The sequence below is a fragment of the Triturus cristatus genome, chromosome 3_2 (assembly GCF_964204655.1).
Source record: "Triturus cristatus chromosome 3_2, aTriCri1.1, whole genome shotgun sequence".
In the NCBI taxonomy this organism is placed as follows: Eukaryota; Metazoa; Chordata; class Amphibia; order Caudata; family Salamandridae; genus Triturus; species Triturus cristatus.
In genome coordinates, this window is record NC_140584.1 from 1,041,719,236 (window position 1) to 1,041,744,442 (window position 25,207).

General features: G+C 43.1%; 1 protein-coding gene across 3 annotated transcripts in view; it reads left to right on the forward strand.

Moving 5' to 3' along the window:
- MTMR4 (myotubularin related protein 4) overlaps positions 1–25,207 on the forward strand; it is a 651,646-nt gene that overhangs the window by 110,999 nt on the left and 515,440 nt on the right. The window contains exon 1 of one of the 3 annotated variants that reach the window (XM_085649732.1): positions 3,459–3,752. The exons of the other annotated variants lie outside the window; for them this stretch is intronic. Coding sequence (XP_085505858.1) covers positions 3,708–3,752 — 45 coding nt within the window. The 5' untranslated portion in view covers positions 3,459–3,707. Of the gene's footprint in view, positions 1–3,458; positions 3,753–25,207 lie in introns of those variants that run through there. 3 annotated transcript variants of the gene reach the window in all.

The window sequence follows — 25,207 nt, forward strand, 5'->3', positions numbered from 1 at the left end:
ATCACTCCTGCATGGTCCAGATCTTGGAGGGAACAGCAAACAACCTTCAGTGGTGGCTAATGAACCTTCATTGTGTCTGTGGCAGATCCCTCTCCCGTCCCCATCCAGAGCTGATGGTAATGACCGATGCATGACTCCTACAATGGGACGGCCATCTGGGAAAGATAGAGATCAGAGTACTATGGTCTCCGGTGGAATCTGAGCTGCACATCAAAGTGTTGGAGCTTTGGGTGAGTCGAGTGGCGTTGAAAGTCTTTCTTCCTTCAATCAAGGGAAGCCTGGTACAGGTGTTCACGGATACCACCACCATTATGCGGTATTGGAACAAACCGGGTGTGGTGGGGTTGTGGACCCTATGTCGACAGATTTTGCGCCCCTGGACTTGGCTGAAACATCAGGGCATATCCCTAGTGGTTTAAAACCTGGCGGGCTCATTGAACGCCAGAGCGGATAAACTTGGTTGTTGATGCCGAGTGCATGAACGGCGCCTGTTTGGAGGTGGAGAAAGGTCTCTTCCAAGAGTTGGGAGAGCCTTGGTTAGATCTTTGTCTGAAGTAGAGCTCCGACCTCCTACCTACTGTACGCCATTCTGCTAATACCACTTCTGCCCAGAGTTCTCAAGAAGATCAGGAATGACGGGGCCAAAGTCATTCTTGTGGCTCCCCATTGGGCATAGTGAGGCTGGTATCCCAAGCTGTTGAGCATGAGCACGGGTCCTTTGATCAGGCTGCCTCTTCAGGAAGATCTTGTTGCAAAATCAGGGCACGGTTCTGCACTCGAACCTGAAAACTCTTTTCCTTCGTGAATGGAGATTGAGCGGCAACAGTTAACCGGTTTTGACCTTCTGCCTGAAGTGTGCAAAGTTCTCTTGGCAGCCAGACATCTCTCTGCCAAGACGGCGTAGGCCTGCCGTCTGAGCAAGTTTATGGCGTGGGGCATAGATAAAAAAAGTTGACCCTCTATCTGCTCCCCTTTCCCAGGTACTTTTGTTTATTTTTTTCTTAGTTCAGCAGGGCTCCGCTTTAGGCACATTAAAAGGTTATCTTTCTGCCATTTTGGCATTTCTGCGGTTACCAGATCAGCCAACCCTTTCCAAGTCCTCTGTTGTACATAGGTTTCTGAAAGGTCTTCAACATATGTTACTACCAGCACCTTTCATTATGCCGTTGTGGGACCTCTACCTAGTTCTTAAATTTTTGATGTGCTCCCTATAAGCCACTAGATACCTGTCTACTTAGACTTCTTACAATAAAAAACACTTTCCTAGTGGCGATAACATCTGCCGGAGGGTCAGTGAGTTACAGGCACATTCTCCGTACCTCACCATCTACCTAGACAAGCTGGGCCTTATAGAGCACCCTTTCTATCAAAGAAAAACTCCTTTTCGCATAGGTCCGTCAGTCACTCTGCCTACCTTTTATGCTCTGCCTCATCCTTCTAAAGAAGCGGCGTTGTCATTCTACCTTGACCGCACAAAAGAGTTCCAGGTGGACAATCCACTCTTTGTAGGGTATGTTTGGGCAAAGAAAGGAAAGGCTGTGCAGAAATGGACCATCTCAAATGAGATTTGCTGCCACAATGAAAGCATGCTAACTAATTTCTCTTCTGCATGCTCTTACTAGTAGAGGTCTCATTTTTGCTTTTGTCACTACTAGCTTTTACAAAACATATTTATGGTTGTTTGGTAATCCACTTTATCTCATTTGACCTTGAGGTCAAATTAATCTCCCTCATTCACTGCTCAGTGTTCAATGAGTTTAGCTAAAGTCAAAGCTGACTCGACATCAAGATCTTCTGTTAGGTCCTTCCTGGATTTTCTATTAGTTGATCATGAATTATTTCATTCTTAAATTCAAGATAGTAAGAAGTAGCAGCAAGTGTTCTTAACGCCAGGAAGGCGTTGACGATGTTTTGACCTTATTAATGTAGCAGGTCATCATCTGGACAAAGACAATTAAAGAGCAACCATCAATTGTTCAGGCTGAAATGGGAATAAGAATCAAAATGAGGGTATTGAAGGGATCCAAGTTGATTTAGTAACTGGCAAACCTCAAGCCATGCTAAATTATTCGTGGCTTTCAGTACAATTGCAAGGTAGATTCTGAGTAGAAAAACCATCAGAATCATTCCAGAACTCTGGGGATAATCATGCAAAGAGGCTTTTCCTTACAAATATTTAGACTGGACAACTGGTTACCATACTAGTTTGCTATATCGCTCTGCTTAATCACTGTCATTCACTAAATGTAGACTTTTCAAGAGGAGTAAAGGGTACAGTGTTAGGAGACTTGAACCCTTGTAAAATATTTATCAAAGGTAGTGAAATAAAAAATCTGATATGCTTTAAAAAAAAAAAAAAAGTGATCGTTAATATTCCAAGACAGCCTGCCTTATTCAGATTTCTTTTGAAAAGTGTCTTAACTGATGACACAGTAGCTTTGGGTCTTGTATTCTTATGTAGTGTAGCTGTTGTAACTAATTTCCATCGAATCTTTTATCATTAAATTCCGATATCGTAATTTGTGTTTACCTGCCACCCGTTTCAGCATATCTTGCCGGGTTGTAACACTGAATGGCAAATGTTTCTGTTAGTACATTCAGTCCTATACATTTGATAGGTCTCAGAAGGGTAAAATGCAGATATGCTCTTGCTTTAAATCATACCAGTGTCCTACAAATTACTCGTAGTTTCTTGCAGAAGACACAATTCAAGCATCTTTCCGTATCTGTGCATCCATGAAGATCAAGGGAGTTAAACCGCGTTATCCATAGAAAGTGCTCTCTTTAATCCGATCACTCCTTTATTCACTTTTTGTTTAGACCGACTCAGCCTGCCATCCTTTGAAGTGTGTTAATTAAGTACCAAAATTGATATTAACAACGTCGGTTATTTTTACATTTAGAAATTACTTGTGTATGGTTTAGTGCGACATAAAAGAGATTAATTTAGGAATTCCTCCATCATGAAATCTGGGAAATAAATTACTGTATGTTCTAGTTGCATGCACGTTGTTTCGGTCTTGTAGGTTTGTGCGTATTCGTCCCTTGTGATGGGAGTTTACAGTCAACAAACAGCCTTGCGTGACAAATTGAATAAAAACTTGCCAACTCTGAAGGCGCTTTAGGCCTGCACGTGTATAGAAAGCGGCAAAGCGCTGTATTAAATCGGATGGACTACAATCGGTTATTGTACAACGTGAATACAGATCCCATCGTTAGCAGCAGTATGGGTATTGTGACGGCAGGGTGTGTACCTGGATAGATCTCATGAGTGACGACAGAGTGTGTAGATCTCGCTCGGTTTTAGCAGATGTCATGCGGTCCCATCCTCGGTGACGGCAGAGGGTGTGTGTGTGTGTGGATGGGTCCATGAGTGACGACAGACAGTCTGCAGCCGAGGGTTCCTCTTCTGCTTGTGGGTGGAGCCCACACTCCCTTTGCTGCCCACGCCCCCGCCTGCTTCTCTTCCTTTCCTGCCTCCTCCATTGTGCGTGGCTGTAGCAGCCGGTGCACCTGCTGGGGCCGCTTGCAGATGGCCAGCTCTCGTCGCTCCTCTGTGGACGGGGCGCTGGCACTGTGCAGGCTCCGGTGCGGGCAGCGGCTGCTGCGGCCGCGGCACCAGGCCCCGCTGAGAGGGGAACCATGAAGGTCGCTGCAGCGCCGCTCCCGCTGCCCCTCCCCGCGGCCGCGCCTCTCTGCATCTCACCATGACTCTCTCCTCCCGCGTCTCCTGCTCCATGCTCAGCTGCTTTGTGAGTCTTTTACTGCTTTCCGAGGTGTGGCAGGCGGGGTGGGTGCAGTGTGCCCTAGTTTTTGCAAAGATGTGATTGAGTGTTACTCTTTCCGCCTTTTGTTTTTGTAGGCGCGCCGCATTAGCAGCATCTCTCGTCCTGCTGACTGGCTTGTTCAGATTGTTTTTCCAGCCCCTGTCCTTTGCCATTCGCAGGTGGAGAGAAGCTGTCAACGAGGCGCTATGTTGGCGGAGAGTATGGTTGTCAAACTCCTGGTTCTCAAGCGGTCTTCTAAGCGGACCCTTTCATATCTGATCCATCCATGCTCCTTTCAGCCCGTTGTGAAGCACGATCTTGGTAGAATTCCTCCTCCTTCCCTCGTGCTTTTGGCAGGGAGGCTCTGTGTAATACTCTGTGGAGGTAGCAGTTGCTTTTCTACGTCGTGCTCTAGGCCCGGCTTGTAACCTCACGTGCGCCGTTTGTTTTGCTGCACTTCCTCTGATAAGAGCTTGCCTGGTACCAAAATTGCCCAGCGGAGATGCTCTGACTAATAATGTACATGTTGCATTTGTGGTCCTATTTCTGAGGCGGAGTGAGCCCCTCCACGGCTGCCTTCTGTTTTAAAGGCTGCATATTATGATTTGGCATGATGATTGGAGGGGTGCGCAGTGTGACGACCGGAGGCTTACTACAGTGATATTTTAAAGACGAGAGATTTGCCCCGTGACCTTTCTGCCTGGTAAAATTGGGTTACTTTGTGACACTCTTATTCAGAGGGGATGCCTTGGGTCCACCCTCGACCAAAATACGTCATCCGTAGGAAAATGATGGAGTCCAAGCAGAGCTTTTAAGATTTTCATCTTTTCCAATTTAATACAATGAGCACTATTATATCGAATGACTATTGGACGATACTGTGTTTTTTTAAACAGAAAAGACGACATACTGTGTAAACGGCCAGCCTTATTCGTAGTATGTGCTGGGAAGGTCTTAGCTGCCTTCCAGTATTTCTGTTTCCGTATATGAGAGGAGGCATTGCCCTGTAACGAGAGAATGTGCTACAATGACTCAGCATTACTCTCCTCCCCATGTTGGCTAAATCCAGATCTGTTATGCTAAAGTATCTTCATCCGCTCATTGATTTGCTATATGACACGAGTCGCTTCAGGAATTCACATCAAAGCACCTTTCCTTAGGTAAAGGGAAAATCTTTTATGTGGTTCTTATGGTCGAAATGAGCATTGACGTCTGAAAAGTGTAATTAATGGCATTTTATGGGTAATTTTGCCGTGGAATCCTTTATCCCCATTTTAAAATTGACGAAGCGCCCTCCTTCTACTGCCTAAAACGAATATGACAGACCCTGTTTTGCTCTATTAGATATGAGGGAGATGCATTTAACTTGGAAAGAACCAAGAAGAAAGGGTGTATGCAGATCTTGTTACTGAAGCTTGGCTCATGCCCTATCTTGTTAGTCTTCTTCGTGAAAGAAGATCTTTACTAGTTCCAGCTTTTCATTGATCAGGAATCAAAACTTGTGCTTAAGCAGTAAAAGAGTGTTTTAATACTGCTGACCTGCAACGGGTTGATGGTTTGACAGTAAAAAAAAAAAATGGCAACGACCAGACATTGGATTTGTCTTAGGATAACATTATTGAATGTTCATGATTCAATGTTAATGATTCATCCCTTTTTTGAAATCGCATAATGTGAAAATGTGCCCTAGGTTTGGCGGGTCTCCTCTGTGTCCAGACCACATCCTCTTTAAAGCCATTTCATGGGTGCTTCCGTGTTATTTTATCCATTACCTGGTGTTGCTGCACCCAACCTGTCGCTACTTCTCAGCCTATTTATTTCCCTAGTCATCTTCATATAGCTCCTAGTTAGTGATCTAGCAAAGCATTTTCAGAGTTCTCTTATGGATCAAATAAATTGGCCTCCGTCCAGACCAAATCATGAAAATATAATCGACCTATTGTTTTGACTAAGGGCTATGGGTTCTAAACTAGTTTTATTTTTTTAGTACTTTCAGTTGTTGAGTTCCCCCAAACTAAGAGCAAAGGTTGAATACATCCGTGCCCACTCACAAAGTGACCCCAAACTGATAAGACTGTCCTCAAACATGAGTACATTTTTATTCAGGGTTGGTCTCAGTCAGTCTGTGATGAAGTTCCGTGGTATATAATATGGCAATTCCATTGAATATAGTAATACTTTCTCTGTAATTCTCATTCTGCAGAATATTAACAGAGGTATTAAATGTTTTGAATCCGCCATGAACTGAGAACTCCACTAATTGTAATATATGCAGCATGGCTGTTGTCTTTCATGAAAGTAGACTCGTTTAACAGGTTGCTTGAAAAAAAGAAAATCTAAAAGTTTCAATACCGTATTGTAGGGCAGGTAAGCTTTAGTAACCTAGAGCTTGTGGCATTTGGTCGACTGAGAAATATTGATATTGTTCAAGCAAGTCAGCTGCCTTTTAGTAGACTAGAGGTAACGTTAATTTGTTCAGAACCTACTTTGCTAAATGGCGAGGTAATTACACATTCACATTAGCAGATTCGAAATTTATATATGTGGTATTTCTTTATGGCAAAGCTAGCCAAAAGGCAACATATCAAAGGCCAGCATAACCTGAACAACTGATGGAAGCGGTAGCTGGTTTGTGGTGTAGTGTTTGGAGAAGCAAGTCTTCATTTGTTTTCTAAATTTGAGTAATGTTGGCGCAGTCCTAATGGATGCAGAGATATTCCACTTCTTGGGTGCATAGATGGAAAAGGCCTACTTTCTTGATTTTTCTTTTTTACACTTCTTAGTCTGGAGTCCTATGGTGTCTTGGCTGTGCCGAGAAGCAATGCTAAGAAGAGAGAGCTGGTACTCGTCTTGGCATTCTGTGGAAATTTAGATTCAAAGCCAACAAGATTCATGTAATTGAACCATGTTTGTACTATTTCTTGTTTGTTTTTCTTGGCAAATAGCAGGCATTCTGTCTGTTGGGTTGCCCTTTAGGTAACTGCTGGACCCCCAAGTCTGGATGATCCAATGAAAACTGTTGGGCAGCCTGCAGCTGATGGACAATGGTTGAGGGCCTCTAGATGAGACCATATTTCAGAATAAGGAGAAAGGCTGACGTTTGTATAGTCTGTCTCAAAAGTGATTTGGGAAGTGGGGGCATTGGAATAGCTCCACTGTATTTCTGTATACTTTTAAGCATCTAACCACTGCTATTTCCATTGTGTGGGTACAGCTCTGTGAGTTTGACAGTTATGTAAATTAGTCTTAGATGCATGCACTGTCCTACCCTGTGTCCAGTATTTTCCTACTGCGCTTAACACTTCTGTTCTATTTTTTTGCTGCCCCAGAAGCTGTACCGTGGTCCCACTTTTAGGCAAGCACATATAACTGAGAAACTCTCTAATCAAGGGGCCTTTAAACCGTGGCTGTATTCCAAGGGGGGCCCAAATGCCTCAAAAAGTACTGGTGAATGAAGATAGCCTAGAAGTGCGACTTTGTTTATTTGCTACCTTTCAAGGCTGTGCTGATTAGCATGCAGCAGTTGAAGTGCATAACGTATGGGAATCGTGATCCCGAATGCTGCAGTGGTGGCCAAAGACGTGGCTAAAAAGAACAAAATATTCTGTAAGAGTATTCTCATCTTTTTTTTTTTTTTTTTTTTTTTTTTTTTTTTTTGCATTCAGACATGCATACAAAACTGACACACACTCCTTAAATTTAAAATAAATGCAATTTATACTTATCAGTGAAAAAGGCTTTTACGTTCTGAAACCCCAGTTGGTTAATGTGATCACTTCAGATGTCTGTGTGTGAGATTAGAGGGTCATTGAACTGAATCCTGCGTGGCGCAGCAGACATTCCAACCGTACCAAACGTAAACTTTTTTTTACAAGTGTCCATTAAATTAGCTGATAACACTCTTACATTACCTGCCCCAAAGAATACATATTTGTCATTAAGAAGCATCAAGTCACTCCATGAAGCTTCAAGTGACTCCATGATTCCTATACTGGTTCTCAAGCAGCCTTTGCATTGGTGGCTAGCCAGTTGCACACATATAACTTTTGTTCAGGCAGCAGGCAGCCTGTTCCATTTCTTTTTTTTGTCCCTCCTTAGACTTCAAAGCACAGATGAAGCCCCTGCCTCAGTGCTTAAGTTATAAAATAAGTGGCAGGGCCCTGACCAGGAGGCCACTGCAGCTTGCATCACCCATCGCCCCTGTCATCGCTGCCAAAACAACTACTAACCATCTCAAATCAAATCACTTTATTCGGTTGATAGAAATAAAACCATAAAAGTACACAAAAACATTAAAACATATCAGAGTTCATAAATAGCTTAAAATCGCAGAGACTCCTATATGAATGCCCGCTTCCATAGTCCGAAGCCTATGACATTTATAACATAGACAGGGGGTAGTGGTGGCACAGACAGTCGCACATCAAAAGAACAAAAGTGTAAAGGTGGGCAGCGTGTTGGCAAATTGGCAAAAAAGTATGAAAAATAATTAGTTTAGGTGGCAATCAGCGTAACAGAAACACACCACTACCTTGGTTGTTGATACAAGGTTCTCCGAAAAGTTTGCCGTGTAAAGCTTTAGACAGACAGATGTACCCCGGCACTCAACAATATTACTACAACATTGATTTTTTAATATTGAAACGCAAGATCTATGTACTCTATCGATTGTTCGAATCACAGGATATAACAATATTTGGATTTGTACTGGGATTCTCTCAAATGTAGTAATCGGCGTAAATTGTCAATACATACTGTACATATACTCATACAAGGAAAAATATTTTTTCAAAAACATTTCATGTTTATAGAGTTTTATTTTCAAGGTCCAGTTCTTGTTGCTGGAAGAACAGAATAGCACGGTGAAATGGAGACATGACAGCCGACACTGGTTTAGTTACATTCGTAACTTCTTCAAGGTTTAGCTACGTAAGGAGGGGCGATCCTCAAATGTTCATAGAGAATCCACCAATGTTGTGTCGTCTTTATAACGGAAAAGACTAACCAAGAAATAAGTCCTTATATGTGCTGTTTGAAATCTGTTCACGTCTTTCAAACGACGTGAAAGAGCCACAAGGAGAAAGTATTTCAGCAGTTCAGGTGGTCTAGAGCATTAAAGCGCTAGCCCGAGACAGTGTAGGATATGGGAATGAGCTCATCACAATTTGTGAGTCTATTCTCTAAATAGGTAGTCCTCCATTCCTAATCTGTGCAAGGTTGTTGTCAAAATAAGTTGTATGCCTTTTGCGTGATTAAAAAAGTAGAGGTAGACTCAATGTTCAACTGAAGGGCAGTGATACATCCTTTTATAAATATTGTTTGTCAACTCAGGGCTGAAATAAGCCCCCGTAACTATTCAGATGAATCTGTTGTCTCGTGGCATACTGGTCCCAGTAAGGACATTTATAATAGTACATCATGAAAACCATCCCCTTAAGAGCAGACCAAAATCCTATATAACAAACCAGTTATAATAATAAAATCAATCGCAAGGGTCTCCCACTACTCTTACAAATTAATCAAATCCACAAGTGTCATTTATCATAAAAGACCATTTGTGGGAGTCAGGATCACAAAATAGGCTCGTAGGTAAAAGCTTCCAAGTGTCGAAGATTTTTCCTTCTACCCAGGGCAAATATGATGAAAGCTATAACACATGAGCAAATATCTCCATTTTAAAGAAGACTTAAATAAGAAAAAAGCACCCTGATAATAAATATAGCTGCTAGTTTTAAAAATTGGTGTTAAAAACCGCTTCCTAAAATCCCTGTAAAAACTGCAAAATAGGATAAAGTGCATTGTGCTTTTGCTAGTTCTACCATCACATGGGCTGTTTGGTAAGATATTATTCCGTGTCCCAATTTTTGGGAAGGCAACCCTTAAATGCAGTGTTCCTGTACGAAGTCTTGTAAGATAAAGATTATGTTGACTGTTCGTTACAGTTGTCAAATAATTTTGCAGTCCTGCCTGTACCGGGCCTGAGAGATATCTATACACCATAGATTTTTTCCTTTAATGTGTGTCTTGTTCCAAGTCTCTCTTTCCCTTAAGTAGAAATTTAATATCTGTTTTGGTGTTTTCGAGGACTTCATCTGTATCCTTGACTCCAATGCTATTATCCACCTTTTTTAGTTGACTGTCTATATATGCCAACTATTTTATTTCCTTTCAAGCATCTACCATTAGACAGTCTAATATTACCACCTTAGTAAACTCACTCCCTACTTTGCTCCATATATTATACCACATGGGGATGGGACTGATCTATAAATCATCCTCAGAAAAGGAGATTGCCACTTCCTTATGGGTGATATATACTGAGCTCGTTTTTGGGACAGCCAACAAAAGTGCCAGGAACATATATTTTCAAGGGTTTGCAGCGGGCACAATTAATACACCCCCACAAAGCAGCACCATATCCAGCACTTGAGAGGTATTTACTTTTCTAGAGAGTCAACGTCTCCCTGATTGTTTTCTGTCCTAATTTGCTCGCAGATCTAAAAATGGATTCCAACGATCTGAGAAATTTCATTTTGGAGAAATGTACTTGACTTTCCCAGCTCCCTGATGCAGTAATTTGTATTCCCAAATACAGAATACTTGAGTCTAAACTAATCTCTCTCCCTTCATATGATGTCTTCTTTTTAGCTCTTCCCTTTCCACACACAATAGTAACAGTTTTCTTTATTACTTTCATATGTTTATTTTCCATAAAGGTGACAAATTTATCAATCATGCGCTGAAGACCATTTGATGTTCTGTATAGGAGGACAGCATCATCTGAATATAATAAAATTGACACAGGGTGAGATCCAGCCATAGGAGCATCCACCTTTACTTTTTGTAAACATTCATCCACCCCATTTATATAAAGTGAAAATAATTGACTAATTGCCTTCAACCAATCTGTACTTACTGGTTTGTTTTTTTACTCCCGCAACATTCCAAGTCTTGATTAGTAGGTTTGTAGTGCCTATCTTTGTACGGGTCGAGTCACCCCGATTTAAATTCAGAATTTCACAGCCTACATGGTGTGCATCAGTGGGGTTTATATCCTTCCTTCCTTCCTTCCCCTCCTGATTGCCAATCCTGTCCATAAATGTTCGAGAGTGGGAGGAACCTATTTGTAGTCAGGATTGTTATCCATGGTTTGATAATTGGTATAGGTTGGTGTTGGGTAAAATTATGCTTGACCAGTAACTCTGATTGTGCAGGAGTATTGACCTTTTCTAAAAACATTCGTGGCCTATAGAAAAAGCCCAGCGGTTCAGCTAATATATTCCCTTTTGTGATCTCAAGATTACGACTGCGTCCCAGTCCACAGAGTAAAGTTTTAACCAGCTGGGGGGAGCGAAAGTTAATAACCACAAAATCGCCCTCGCTGTTTTTTTTTTTTTTTTGAAGGGCCTATCCATTCAACTCTTCTGACCATTATTTCTTGAGCAAGAACTTTTATACTCCTGAATTGTTTTGCCAGCCAATGTATCACCTTTTTTTGTAAGCTCCTCCCAGGTTTCTGGCACATTTAGTCATAGTTTTGGCACACTTCTCAATATGATTGCTTCTAGAGGAAGATGCAAAGTCGTGTGTAGATGTCATTCTTGATAAATGGAGGTAGTATTTTTTGCACCCACTGTCCTAGGTTGGTATATAGGGGTAATGTGTGGTATCCTATTTGCCTGTGTGTCTAATTGGGGCCTTCCCTTATAGTGGTGTTCTCATTTAGTGTCTTTACTTGGACTGCTATTTCTTTAACTGCTGACTCAAGTTTGGAAATCCTGGTGTTTATAGCCTCCAACTCTTTCTGAAGTGAGTCCTCCAATGTCATCAGTCTAATTTTTAGTTTCCTTTAAGACCATTCTGTTTCTTTAGTAGGTTTTCAATTTTTTCCTTTCCCTTCTCTTTGTGGCCCTATGTGTTTTTATAGTTGCAATTTTTCCACTTCCTCCTATGGTTGCTTTTCCCTTATTTAAGTTAGTAGTTAATGCTTCTGTCAAAAGGCATGATTTCTTGGCAGGGGAGAGGATAGCTCACCTGTAGGGAGATCCTCACTGATCTGAAGTGAGTCATTAAAAACACAGGGTGCAGAAGATATTTTCTTATTTTTGCTAATCGTTAGCTCTATTGAAATATCTCCCTGAGTGGCTTTATCCACGGCCAGTCTTTCCTCTGCATTAGTAATTTCATTGTTTAATAAGCCCATTGCGTTGGTTAGATAACTTGTAATGGCTTTGGTAGAGGCCACTTGTTTTAAAGGCCCCTTCCCAATTGTCTGGACTGATTTAGGTTTGCCCATTCCTGTATCTCGTTAGAATTCCTAATTAATATATTTTTTAGATTAAAAGAAGGGTGAGAAAGACAAACCTGTCCGATGCTCGTGTCTGCCGTCTCTCCTCTCGTTCAGGAACCAGAGGCCGTTGATCTTCCATATACAAAGCCCGACTCGAAAGAGGGTGGGGGTCCAGCACAGCCACATCCAGCCACGTATGGGCGCAGCCCTTGTCCCAGGCTTCACCCGGGCGTGGCCTGGTCGTGCAGGTCCCGCACTGTGGGAGACTGTCCGCGCCTTTCAGGGGGAGGAGGCTCCTCCCTTGTCGGTAGAGCAGTGACCGCTGGGGGACTGAGTCCCACCCCAGCACACCCCAGTAGAGTGACAAGCAGGCAAACAGCGGTGAAAAGAAGTGGCAAGGCGTCGCGCGCTGTGGGAAACTGTCCGCACCTTTCAGGTGGAGGAGGGCCCCCCCTCCCCTTCTGCCCCCCCCCGCCCCCCGCCCCCTTGGTAGAGCAGTGAACGCTGGGAGACTGAATCCCTGCACAGCCCAGCAGAGTGACAAGCAGGCAAACGGCGGTGAAAACAAGTGGCAAGGCGTACTAACCAGCTCTCTCGCCTGCAAGTGCAACTGTTCATATTATTCCAGGTCCCCAAGGCTAAAGGAATGGCTTGGGAGCAGGTGTTAGCACTTTTTTATGTATGTTGTATTCCTAAACAACCTTTGTTCTGCTCATCTCTGAATTAGATTAGCAGCACCACCATGTGGCAGTCTGACCTAAGTGCGGTGTTGACAATTAAGAGAGGGTGCTGAGTGTGTTTTAACAAAGTACAGGAACTGGTATAAATGTCAGTTCCCATTGAACCCATCCACTTCAACCACTGTTCCATGCTCTTTCAGGTGAGTCAAGGGGGCGGCAGAGAGGAGTCTAGCAAGGTGGCTTTCATATGGAGCACTCTGATCGTCTGGACCCCTTGAGCCTCAGAGTAATGGCCCAGGAGAAAGAAGAAAGGAACAAGATCCATGTATACTCCCAATATTGGATCTTTCATAGATTCACATGCTTGAATTATTCCCAGTCGTCGAAGTGGGAGTCCCACAGTACCATTAGAAAGAAGTGCAATTTTATACATAGTCTGGAAAGGCCATAAAACCGTTGAATTTAGTAACACATCTTTATCATTTTAAAGAAAAGAGACTAAACTTATAAGCTTCAACCATTCAATTTGTAGCACCCTCTAGAACACTCCTTTCAGAAGCTTCCGTCTCTTAGGTTTTCTACCTCACATCGTGTGCCGGAGTCCCCACTGAGCTCTGCTCAGTTTACCTATTTCCAGTATCTAGAGTTATTTCTATCTACTTTATGCTACTAATTACCTGCTGCTTCAGATCTGAGACTACAATGTCAGCGCAAGCAAAGCAAGGTCTTTTTGGACCATGTGGTATCTGTGGCAAGAAAATATTTAATTCAGAAGATCAGCACCAAGATTGCATTTACTGCCTCTACCAATCCCACAGAGTGCAGTATTGTAAGGTATGGCTTACTTTTTCTTCTAAAACCCTAAAGGACAGAGAGGGGAAGTTACTGCTGGGCTCCAAAAGCTTAAGGCTAAGATGGACCCTCTTTCAGAGGATGACAGTGAGGATTCAGGAAAGTTCATAAAAGGGAGAGATTAGACGTTCATTCTCCTCAAGAGCCTCCCAGAAAATCTTCTTTAAAAAAAAATAAAAAGAAAAAATCTACCATGGGTCTCACAAGGAGCGAAGTCCCTCAGAAATTTTTTATAAGGAACGTAGTCCCTCAGAAAAACATTCTAAAACTCATAAAGGACATATTTTCTCTTCAGAAAGGTTTGAGCCTCCTATACCTTCACCCTAGTTTCCCACAAATTAAAAAAAACTGTCTGCACTGTCGACGGAAAGATCATTGACGACCTGATCAATGTAGAAATAGTCTACTATGCTGTCAACGACTAAAACAACTATGGCAGTGTGTACGACCACAGTGACTGACAACGGTGATTGTGATAGGATCACCGTATATGACGACCACATCATCGATGATACAGTTTACGGCACACATCCTATCAACGGTCAAACTAGTCTCTGCTCCATAGAGAATGACACGATTGACGGTGAAATCGATACTGGTGGCAGTGCTGGTAAAACAGTCTTTGACGACATCGCAACTAGCGAAACATTTCAGGAGATACCAAAAGAGATGAGGGAAAACGACATGTCTAATGCCAGAACATACATACCCCATCAAAGTCTCACCCCTACCACCCATTCATTTCCTGGAGGAGTATGATTCAGAGGATGATAGTCCTTTTTGGGTTGCATGCAGTCCGTCAGAAGTGCATGTAAAATACCAGCAGGACGAAGGCTACTATGGCAAAAAATATTATTCCCCTCAACCAGAGGGTTTACATTACCAGGAACAGTTTCAGCCTCCTCAACAACAGAATCGGGAGGACTCTTTATGTGTACCACAGGCATTGGTTACAGACTTGCAACTGATGCTGGTGGGCTGCATGAATGTTTTCCGCCTACGTCTTCACCCAGGCAGGGAATTCCTGCCTCTGAAGACTCCTCCAGTGCAAATCTCCAACCGGAAAACCTTGGGAAATTTACCAGCAGCCTCCTCTGCAAGGCATACACCACAGTTTACAACGATACCTGTGCATTATTCCTAGTCTTCAGATGGCCTCAAGGAAGAGAGGGAACTTCATGATGTCCACACGGAGTAGAATGATTACCTCATTCCAGCACCATCATCCCCAACACCACCACCCACAGATTCACCCCCTGAAGATATAGGTTTCTATAATCTCCTGGACAGAGTGGCAAAGAGGTTTGATCTTCCCCCTGACGACAAAACAAACTGATTGCTTCATATGACTTCAAGGAACCTTTCAGGAAGAGCGTCCGGGCCTTACACATCGTGGTCTACATCTAGGAAGAGGGGATAAAGACCATGAAAAACCCAGCCTCAGTGGCTGCAGTATTGGCACGCTTGGGCAAAAAATATAAAGCCCCTGAAGATTCTCCTGTCTGCCTCATCAGACATCCAAAACCCGACTCTGTGATGACACAAGCTGCCCAACGCCGTTCCAAAAATCCATCTGCGCCAGTCTCCGTGTCCGATAAGGAAGGTAGGTGCCTCGACAACATTGCCAAACACATTGTCAACACTCACGGTGGGAGCAGGGAACTCTTTAGCAGTGCTCGGAAAATATGACCGCTAAATGTGGTCAGACATGGCACCATATCTTGACCATCCCCCTGATGATGTAAAAGCAGAAGTAAAACAGATCTTACATGAGGGAGAGCACGCCTCCACAGCATCCTCGACTGCACCATGGACATTGTGTCCACAGGTTTTTGACAACTGGCAGTCTCAGCAGTCCTACGGATGCAAGGCTAGTTAAAGGCCACCTCCTTCAGACCAGAGGGGCAAAGTAAGATCCTGGAAGTTCCATATGATGGGTAAGCCCTCTTTCGAAATCACATTGACGATGCCCTTCAATCAGTAAAAACAAACACCGATACAGCCACGTCATTGGGTACCCTGCAGTATCATACTTTTTCATGGCGCACAAAGTAGAGGGTAATTCTACAGAGGAGGCTTTGAACAAGACAGGTAACCATTGTACCCAGCTGGCTCGCAGCAGTTTCGTCCGCAGTACCAGCAGCGCCATCTGGATGCATGTCATAATAATACTAATACTGGTAACTGCACAGATTTATTAAGTCAAGGTGTTTGATACCAAACACCATAGGCTTCAGTAAAACATTCTTTGTAGCTGGGGAACTTGTAATGACCAGTGCCCAGTACGTATACTAAAGTTGGCTTCCCTGTTCACTTGTGCCATCTAATGATTGAACTTCACAGCACAGGGGCATACCTGCTCAGGCAGATATGCCCTCACATGTAATATAATGCACCCTGTCTTAGGGCTACAAGGCCTGCTGTAGGGGTGACTTAGATATATTACATGCAGTGTCTTTGGCATGGCACACAGTGAGTGTGCTATGTCGTGCTTTCACACATGGTTGGCATCATGTCACGCAGCCTGCACTGCCAACCTGCATGCAATTTGTATGTGGGTACATGCTGCCGCCCTTAGGGATGGATCCTCTTTGGACCAATGCCTGAGTTATCAGGAGTACCATTTACAAGGGACCTACAGGGGTGCTAAAGTGTGTGCCAGTTGTAACACAATTAGACCATTTTACCTTTTCTTTAGGGAAAGGACACTGGGGCCTGGTTAGCAGGGACCCAGTGCACATCAGTCGAAAATATTAGTACCAGTGGCAGAAAGTGGGGGTGATCATGACAAAAAAGGGCACTTTCCTACAAGCCTGGCTCTTGAGTTCGATGAATTTGCGCATCTGAACATCCCAAGAGAATACAGGGATATTACAGCCAGAGTTCTTGCAGATGGTACAAACAAGACTTATTTGACAAGAGGCGGGACGGTAGGGCTTTTATTCCAGGTCCAGCATACGTGCCCAAGGCAATGTACAAAGAAGAGGGTATGCAGTTCCTAAGGGCGTGGAGATACACTGAATCGGCTGTACACTAGGTTTTGTGGACAGGGTCAAGATGTGTACCCTGCAATAGGAGGCGAGAGGCGGAAGCCCCTCTTCGGAACTAGAGCCCTCCCACACCCAGCCAGCTAGGTGTCATGCTTCATCATAAGGGCTCGGAGATCTTTAGTTCCTGCCGTTTGGTGCAGTGGAGGTGAGGGGCCTAGTTGGTGTAGTTGTTGTGTAAGTAAAGAAAAAAGGGTGGTTAAAACAGGTCAGTTAGTCCTAGAACTGACTTTATTCTGGAAGGTAAACTGCCTGATTTAAAAATAGGGAGCGGTAGAAATCTAGGAACTATGTGTCTAGATGTCTATGTCCTACTCTCAATAGGTTGACGTGTTTCTTGCCTTTTTGATCATGAGGATCATTGGCAATTCTTCAGAACCAGAGAAAAATACTATCTACACATAGTGGGGCGTGACACCTACCTCCCACGTCGTAGTACAGTGGGTAATTGCCCACAGTCTTCAAGGAAACTAAGAGCCTAAGTAACTTTGCCGCATCAGTGTCCGGCGTGTTAAAAGGACACCAACAGTGTCCGGCACTCCCGTGAATGCTTGCTGAGTGACCTACCCTCGCTGGAACCGGGTGGCCCCTCACCCCCACTGCACCAAACGACAGGAACAAAAGATCTCCGATAAAGAGCCCCATATTGGGTGCCCGTTGGGCATTGCAGCGCCGGCCCGACTAGGAGCAGGCCCATATGATGACGCATGACACCTACTTGGCTGGGTGTGTGAGGGACCTAGTTCCGAAGAGGGGCTTCCTCCTCTCGCCACCTATTGCAGGGTACACATCTTAACCCTGTCCACAAAACCTAGTGTACAGCTGATTCCGTGTATCTCCACGCCCTTAAGAACTGCATACCCTCTTCTTTGTACAAACAAGACTTAGTGTTAAATGGAAGCGGTTTTGCATCTGTTAGCGGTCCAGCAGGCATCCAGTATCATCTACACCGGAGGAAATCCTTACTTATTCACTACATACTACATCTAGCACAATCTGGTCTCGCTCATGCTTGCATTAATACCTGGTGGTCATATCCTTCTTCAGAAGATCAGCAGCATCACCATTGTTGTGGTCTAGCAGACTCCTCAAGCAATTTGTCAAAGGTCTATTTAGGTTGTTCCTGCCAGTGAGGCGGCCCCCCCCCCCCCCCCCAAGGCAACTAAAACTGCTTTACCAACTAATGACAGGTTCATTCACAAAGGAACACATTGCATTTCTATCTTGGACAGTGGCTCTTCTCTTGGCACTAACATCAGCAAGACAGGTTGGTGAGCTACAGGCTTTCATCATTCATGAACCTTTCCTCAAATTTAGAAACGAGGGAGTGACTCTGTGAATCAATCCGAAATTCATTCCAAAAGTTCCATCAGACTCCCACTTAAATAAACTGATAATTCGAAAGACTTTTTCCGTGATCCAAATACTGCAGGAGAAAGGACATTACATTCCTTGGATGTCAAGAGCTGTCTACAATTTTATCTTGACAAAACGAAACACTTCCACAAATCTAATCAGTTAATAGTAGCATGCAGTGCTCTTACAAGGTGGTACCACTCTCGAATTAGATCATAACAAGGTGGATAACTAATGCCATAAAGTTTTGCCATAAAAAAGCATAATGAGTGGCCAGCGTCATAGCGTTTTACTTTAAAAAAAATATTTTTAGCCATGCTGCAAGCAGCAGCGTAGCTTTTGTATAGCATGGCTAAAATCAAAAGGACCCAAAGGCAAGATCTATTGGCTTTGCCAATGCTTGTTCACCATTTGCGAATCAGGCTTAGTTGCACTTGAGCCCAGTAGTGTGAAGGGCACACTGCATCACAATTAAGATTCTTAATTTACAAAAGGGCATGGAGGAACAGCAGATCTAATTAGTGCAGCAGGTTATGGTTGCATTTGAGCCCAGGAGTTTTACTGGTTTTATTATACCTCCACTATGGGGAGTAATGTGTTTTTTTTTTTAAATCTATTTGGTGTTTTTAAAAAAATATATGTTCTTCAATTAGTCTCACATTTAGTAAGTATTATGAGTTCAGAAAAAGTACAGCTGAAATGATCTCATTAGCCCTGCCCTCTGCGCTCAACCCTTTAGCGCCCCCAATACTTGCCATGAACATTTGGAGGTGGCTTGGTTTCAAAAGATTTTGCTTAGGTAGCTCAGAGCACAAATGTTTAAAGACCTCTGCTCTAATCCTTTATATTTGTTAGTACATTGTTTGCCATTTCAGTGCCTCTTTCTGCAAGTGTTTTTTTTAACAGAACCCATTTTCTGGTGTGGGTTGAGAAAAATGTGCTCTCAATGCAAACTCCTCACCAGTCATTTACCTTTCTGTCATAGTTGCCTGTGCTTTCTTCCACATGTTAAATTGTGTGAGTTTGCCCCTGCAGTTCTGTGCGGTGATGACGTTAGCAGTGCATTTCCAAAATATCATGCTGACAGCCTAGGATTGAAACCCCAGGGGGTCTGCATATTGGCTGTAGTCTCCAGGGGTGTATACAATAAGTCTGCCTTGCATCTATATGACTAGGGCAGCATTCTTACCACCCTCTGGTTATAGACCTAGCACTGATTTTCTTTTGCTTTTATGAATCCTTGTTTCGCATGCTAGGATATAGGTCCCTGTTTTTCTAACCACTCATTTGCTACCAGTAAGCACCCTAACCGGACATAGGAGATCTTCTTTCATTTTAGCCCAGAAGCACTCAATAAGATTGCATCCCCAGTGTGCACATATGTGGTTTATCAGGATGTTTTCAGGCACCCTTTAGCTTTCATTTACGAAAGACCTAGACAACCTATCAACATTGAATCCTGATTCTTCGTTCCTGAGCTCTTTCTCGACTTAGAAGTCGTAAACGGACTTCTCTTTAGACCATAGCCTGGTGCATAGCTAGCACAGACAAACACTTCCACGTCTCGCTCTTAACCAGCTTGTTGATCCTGAACATCTACATCCACCCTGCCGCCAAGAAAAAAAGGCAAAGAATCGAGCTATTGATCGCCACACTTGAAACATTAAAACTTACCCACCCACAAGCCAAAATAATATTGTCTAGGGACTTTAACATGAACATACTGCATGACCGGGAAAAAATGTATTAGGTCTCACACAGGCAAGACAATGCAACACAAGCAGATGGTATACAAAGGGCAAGAGATGCGCGGCTCGCCTGGACAATCTTTCGCTGTATACGTTAAATGGACGAGGGAAGTTGGATAGCTCCCCAACATTCACCAGAGTGACAAATAAAACAAGCTCAACCATCGATTATACCCTGACTGACCCAGGCTTCCTTCCTCTTATCGCTGATTTTCAAAGAAAGGAGAGAGCGGAAAGCGACCACCATCCTCAAACCTTTACACTGACCTCAACTCTAATAAGGTCAGGACAAGCAAAGGCCATGTCATTATCAATCGAAGCCTACAACTTAAAATGCCTTATCTGGAATAAGAACAAAATAGATATCATCTTGGGGACATGTCTTACGGTATTGGCGTTATCAGAAGCGGAACCCCTGTGCATAAAGGCCTGGGAGTCGTTCATCATTGATCTAAACAAAAAATTCTCCAAACCAGCTAATGGGCATAATGCCCAAAGACAAACCAGGGCAGATTGGTACACAAACAATCTGAGGACAAAAAAAAAAAACCTGAACTAACAATTAAGATCATTGCAATCCCAGGGCACAGAACCATCACAGCAGACTTTAATGTCAATAGCAAGAATAAAAAAAGACAGTGGCTAAGCAAGTATACAAAGAACATTTCTGGATGAAACTTCTCCACGCCAGCATGCAAAGAGATTCCAAAGGCTTTTGGGAAAACATCAACCTTTTATTGAAAGGCAAAAACCAACACTTCAACTCTGATATAATGGAAGATACGTGGAGAGCCCACATTGAAGCCACATACAACACGATCTCACTCCTGGGCGAGTCAAACACCCCTAAATCGGCAAAATCGATGGGGACGGACACCAGGGTGACAACTCACGCGGCACAAAAACTAATACCCACCGTGAAAATAGAGACCAAAAATGGCACACAACTTAAAAATCCATTTCACAGTCAGAATAATTACAAAGACCACTCCCAACCAGAAGCCCGGGAGATAGCTAGGACAAAAACATTGGAATTCCACCCACTGATCACTCAAGAGCAGGTATTGAAAACCATAAAAAAATTGAGATCAGATGGAGTACCAGGGACAAATGGCCTGCCAAATGCAGTATTCAGACAAGATCCATACTTCTGGTCTGGCCATCTTACTCCACTGTTCTCATGTATTCTAGAGTCCAGCACGATTCCAGACTCCTGGCGAGGAAGCATTCTACAACCAATATATAAATCGGGGGCATGCTCCGATCCATCCAACTACAGACAACTACAGACTGATAGCGCTTGTTGACGTAGAGGCAAAATTCTACACTTCAAACTTGCTTGCAGACCTGGAGGATTGGGTCAGCCACATAAATCTCATCCCAAATACACAAACAGGATTTCAGGCAGGGATGGACACTTTAATAAAAATATCCGCAGTCATCTTTCTAGCCAATCAAGCCATTGCAAAATCAAACATCCTGTACATGTGTTTGGTAGACCTCAAAGCAGCCTTTGACAATGTCTTGAGAATTAAGCTATGGGCGAAAATGAAAACCTGGGTAGCCCCAACCAAACTACTAGAGGCAATCCTCCACCTTTGTTTCCAAACATGGGTTCAAATAAAAAAAGGATACAGGCGCAGCCTAACTAATAAAATTCCAACTAGCAACGGCCTAAAACAGGGGTGCTTGTTGGCCCCCTGTCTATTTAACATCCAATACGCGGACGACATCGTCCTCTTATCTCAAACGCCCCAAGGTTTGCAGCAGCTGAGTTTCCAACTAGCCGCATATATCACCTCTGCTCAATTATTAATTAACCATTAAAAATCGAAGGTTGTGTGCTTTTCCAATTGCCACAAAAACACCCCAAATTCATCTGGACGTTAAATGACAAACCCTTGACCCAGGTGGACACATACAAGTATCTGGGGTTCCGTCTAGATCGCCACCTCAACTTTAAGCAACACCTGGACCAAGGACAAATAAAGGCAAAACAACGGCTATTTACATTCAAAGTCTTGCATAAAAGAACTCAGCAGCAGTTCTGCAAACCATTTGCTGAAGGTCATTGTGGAAAAATTTCTATCATCCATATCCCACGGATTGGAAATGATAAATGCGAAGGATTTGACCGTTTTAAACCTCGCTTAATCCAGTTTATTTAAGAAATTGTTCTCAATTTCACGTCACATCTCACAAGCACAGATAAGACTAGAATATGGTCTAAAAGACCAGATACATGCAAGACAAGGAGTCTTGGTAAAATACTATTGGAGGATGAGGGCAGCAGAAGACCACACCATTGCCCATTATTGCTGGTAGGCGATTGAAAAACAATCCAGGCTAAGCAAATCCATTATTCCCAGTCTTAAAGGAATCGCTTTCTGCATTAAAGTTAGACGCGGCTTGGCTCACAGGAATGACCTACTCTGGGTTAAAAAATGCAGCAAACCAAGCCATCAAGCAACATTCATTGCTAATAGACAAAGCCGCCCTGGCCTACAAACCTCATGCCTGGGCCGTGATGCAATCTTACTACAAAACGTTGAAACCCCAACCGTATTTGTCAGAACATTTCTCATACCAAAAACAGCGGAACTTGACCTTACTATGGCTGGAATCATTCCCCTCGAAAGATCTCACTTCAAAATTGAAAGGGACGTGGACAACAAAGGAATGCCGTCTCTGCGGACAAGAAGATGAGTCACTACTACACCTTCTATGTATTTGTCCTGTGCTACAAGACACCCGGAAAACTCTCCTTCAGGAAACACTGAGGAGAGAACAAATGAGGACCTGCAGAGGGGCTGTTATAAAATGTCTCGGAGGCTCTTCAGTTCAACTGTCTTGCAAGGCAATAAAACTTTGGAACATAGCAGCAAAAGAACTAGATAAGGACTGCTGAACTGAACTTGACAACACAGATTTTCTTGCTTATTCATTTTTAATCGTTGCTCGTATTCTTTTAGCACTTGCTGATCATTATATCCTGGAGGAGCAAGCTAGTCCATGTAGTTTTAATCTATTATCTTGAAGTTTGTTCTCTTCGATACACGTGAACCCTAATGCTTTTTAACTCGATCAATGGCTTTGATGTCGTATGTATTTTGGTGGTTTGTTCCACTCTTTTATGATTTAAAAAAAAAATCAAATAAAAGTATTTTCTATTACACTTATACAGTGCTAGGCACTGAATATCTAGCATGGAAACATGAGGGAGCCGAAGTGAGACAAGATAACAAAAGTGAAGAAGGGCGAGCCGGGTGATAATCTAATCACAAGTTGGAGAAGCCACACAACTACATGTTTTGTTATGAGGCATTTAGGTATAGGGCTGGAGAGTTTAAATACCTGAACTGCAATTGTCAATACAAAGGTAATGCTCAACTTAGAAATGTGTGAATCCTAGCCCCTTAGTGGTCTAGACTTTCCTAACTATCCTCCACTACCCAGTTCTGAGGTTTTCAACTCCTACTCCTGCTTAGTAAAGGACATGGAGGGTAGGGGGGATAGAATGCTTTTTCTCTCGCACTGCCTTCGTCATACCCTGATTGACAGTAACCCCCTTGACTCAACTTTCTCCTGACAAGTTCCCTTCCGAGATCAGTTGTTAAATCTGTTTATCTGGATACTGAGCACAAAAGTACTAACTCATCTGGAAGGAGGTGAAATGGGTAAGAGAAGCAGCCTTCCAAGAGTGGTTAGATGTAATATCTGATAGCTTAGAAGGGATAGTATAACTGCCAGTGGATTCTTAAGTCCAACATGGGTTCAACTTCGTATTATGGAGACCCATCCACTAACTTAGATGCTGGAGGGTTCCCTTGTATTGCCTCTCCACACCCCCATGTCCCTGCACCTGCCAGCAACGTTCACCCATGACACAGTGTACAACAAAGTGGATCATTCACTTGTCAAGTAACTGTAACCCAACTTCTGTGGCCTTCCACACCAACTCTTACTTCAAAAGCCCCTACAATTATGGAGGGCACTTACGATGGTCAGCGGGCTAGACAGAGTTCTGATAATAAGTTATTTGAAAAAGAGCCCTGTCTTCCCGGATGTAGGATGAACAGATGTTATATTTCAACGTCCTGTAGAAACCATCCACCCTGTTTCCTGGACTTTGGTAGCATCAGGGAACAAAATTACCCTCTTGACCACAGTGCAACGGAGTAATTTTTGACTTCTCACCTTTTTCTTCAGGTGTCCTTCAGTACCTCAGTTTTGCATGAATTTTTCCACACTGGAAGGGGAAATTGGTGCAGTGGCCAATGAAAGAAGCCACATCCTTTGTCATTGATCTCTTCTTTCTGTTCCTCTACCCTTCTGCTGTGCGTCATTTTTTAACATTAAATCAATTAGGCTGTTAGTCATGCACCAGTTTACTAACGATAAGGTCTCTTAATTACTCTCATAGCCCTGGTAAGTAAGTAAGTAATCTCTTTATTGCATGATTAAAAAAAACCTTTGCAATCAACTACATAGTAAAACATGTATGCAAAGTACGTAAAACAACCTTTTTTGTAATAGAAAAGTTAGTTAAAATTAATTTAGAAATTACAATATATCCATAAAATCACAAGGAGAATATAAAAACTGGCAAACAGTACGAGCAATAAGGTGTGATAGGTGTCATGAAAAAGTGCAACGTGTCAGATTTAGGGACCATTCTCCTAAAGAGTTGCTAGGGCAGTCCATATTTTTACAAAATTGGCTTTAAGAGTCATGACTGAACTAGCATGGAAGTCTAGAGATGCAGATCCAAAGTGCATGTTTGCCAGTTACAATCAGCGGTTTTTATGACACAATTAATGATCCCCAGATAAAACACTATTTAAAATCCCAAGGAATAGTAGTTGTAAACAGTAGAAACCACAGTAGATCTCTTTTAAGAAAGATTCCAGCGAGTAACTCCGAGATCGATGGGCTTGGGTTGAGGACCGATTTATTAGAGTACTGCCGGAGCTAGCTTTGTTTTTACTGCACTCATAAAGCAGATGAAGCTGCAGGCCAACCGCATGTCCCCTCCCTCGAAGCGGGCTTTCACCGCCTGTCTACATGTTCGTATCTGACTTTCGGTCAGGTGCGGCTTTAATAGCTGTCTTCGTTCCTCGTCTAAGCCCTTGCAGATTCACAGTAGGTGTAAGACATCCTCTTTGGTGTCGCCACATAGTCTACAATGATTAGTTGTGTCTGTGCGTTTCCATGGAGGGAGGTAAGATTCCCAACCGCAGAAGCAGAAAACTTTCCTTCATGAGTCTCGAGAAGCCTGTTCCTAGGTATGTTTGTGGCTTGCACCTCGAATAACTCTGGATTACAAACCATCCGTGAGCCCTCCTGCTTAGTGCTGCTTTGTCTTCTTCAAGGGATACAATCTTTACAGATTTATTTACAAGATCCTTGAAGCTTTTGTGGTGTATACTGGTTTCCCATATGTCCTGTAAAGCAAGAAGCCTAATTG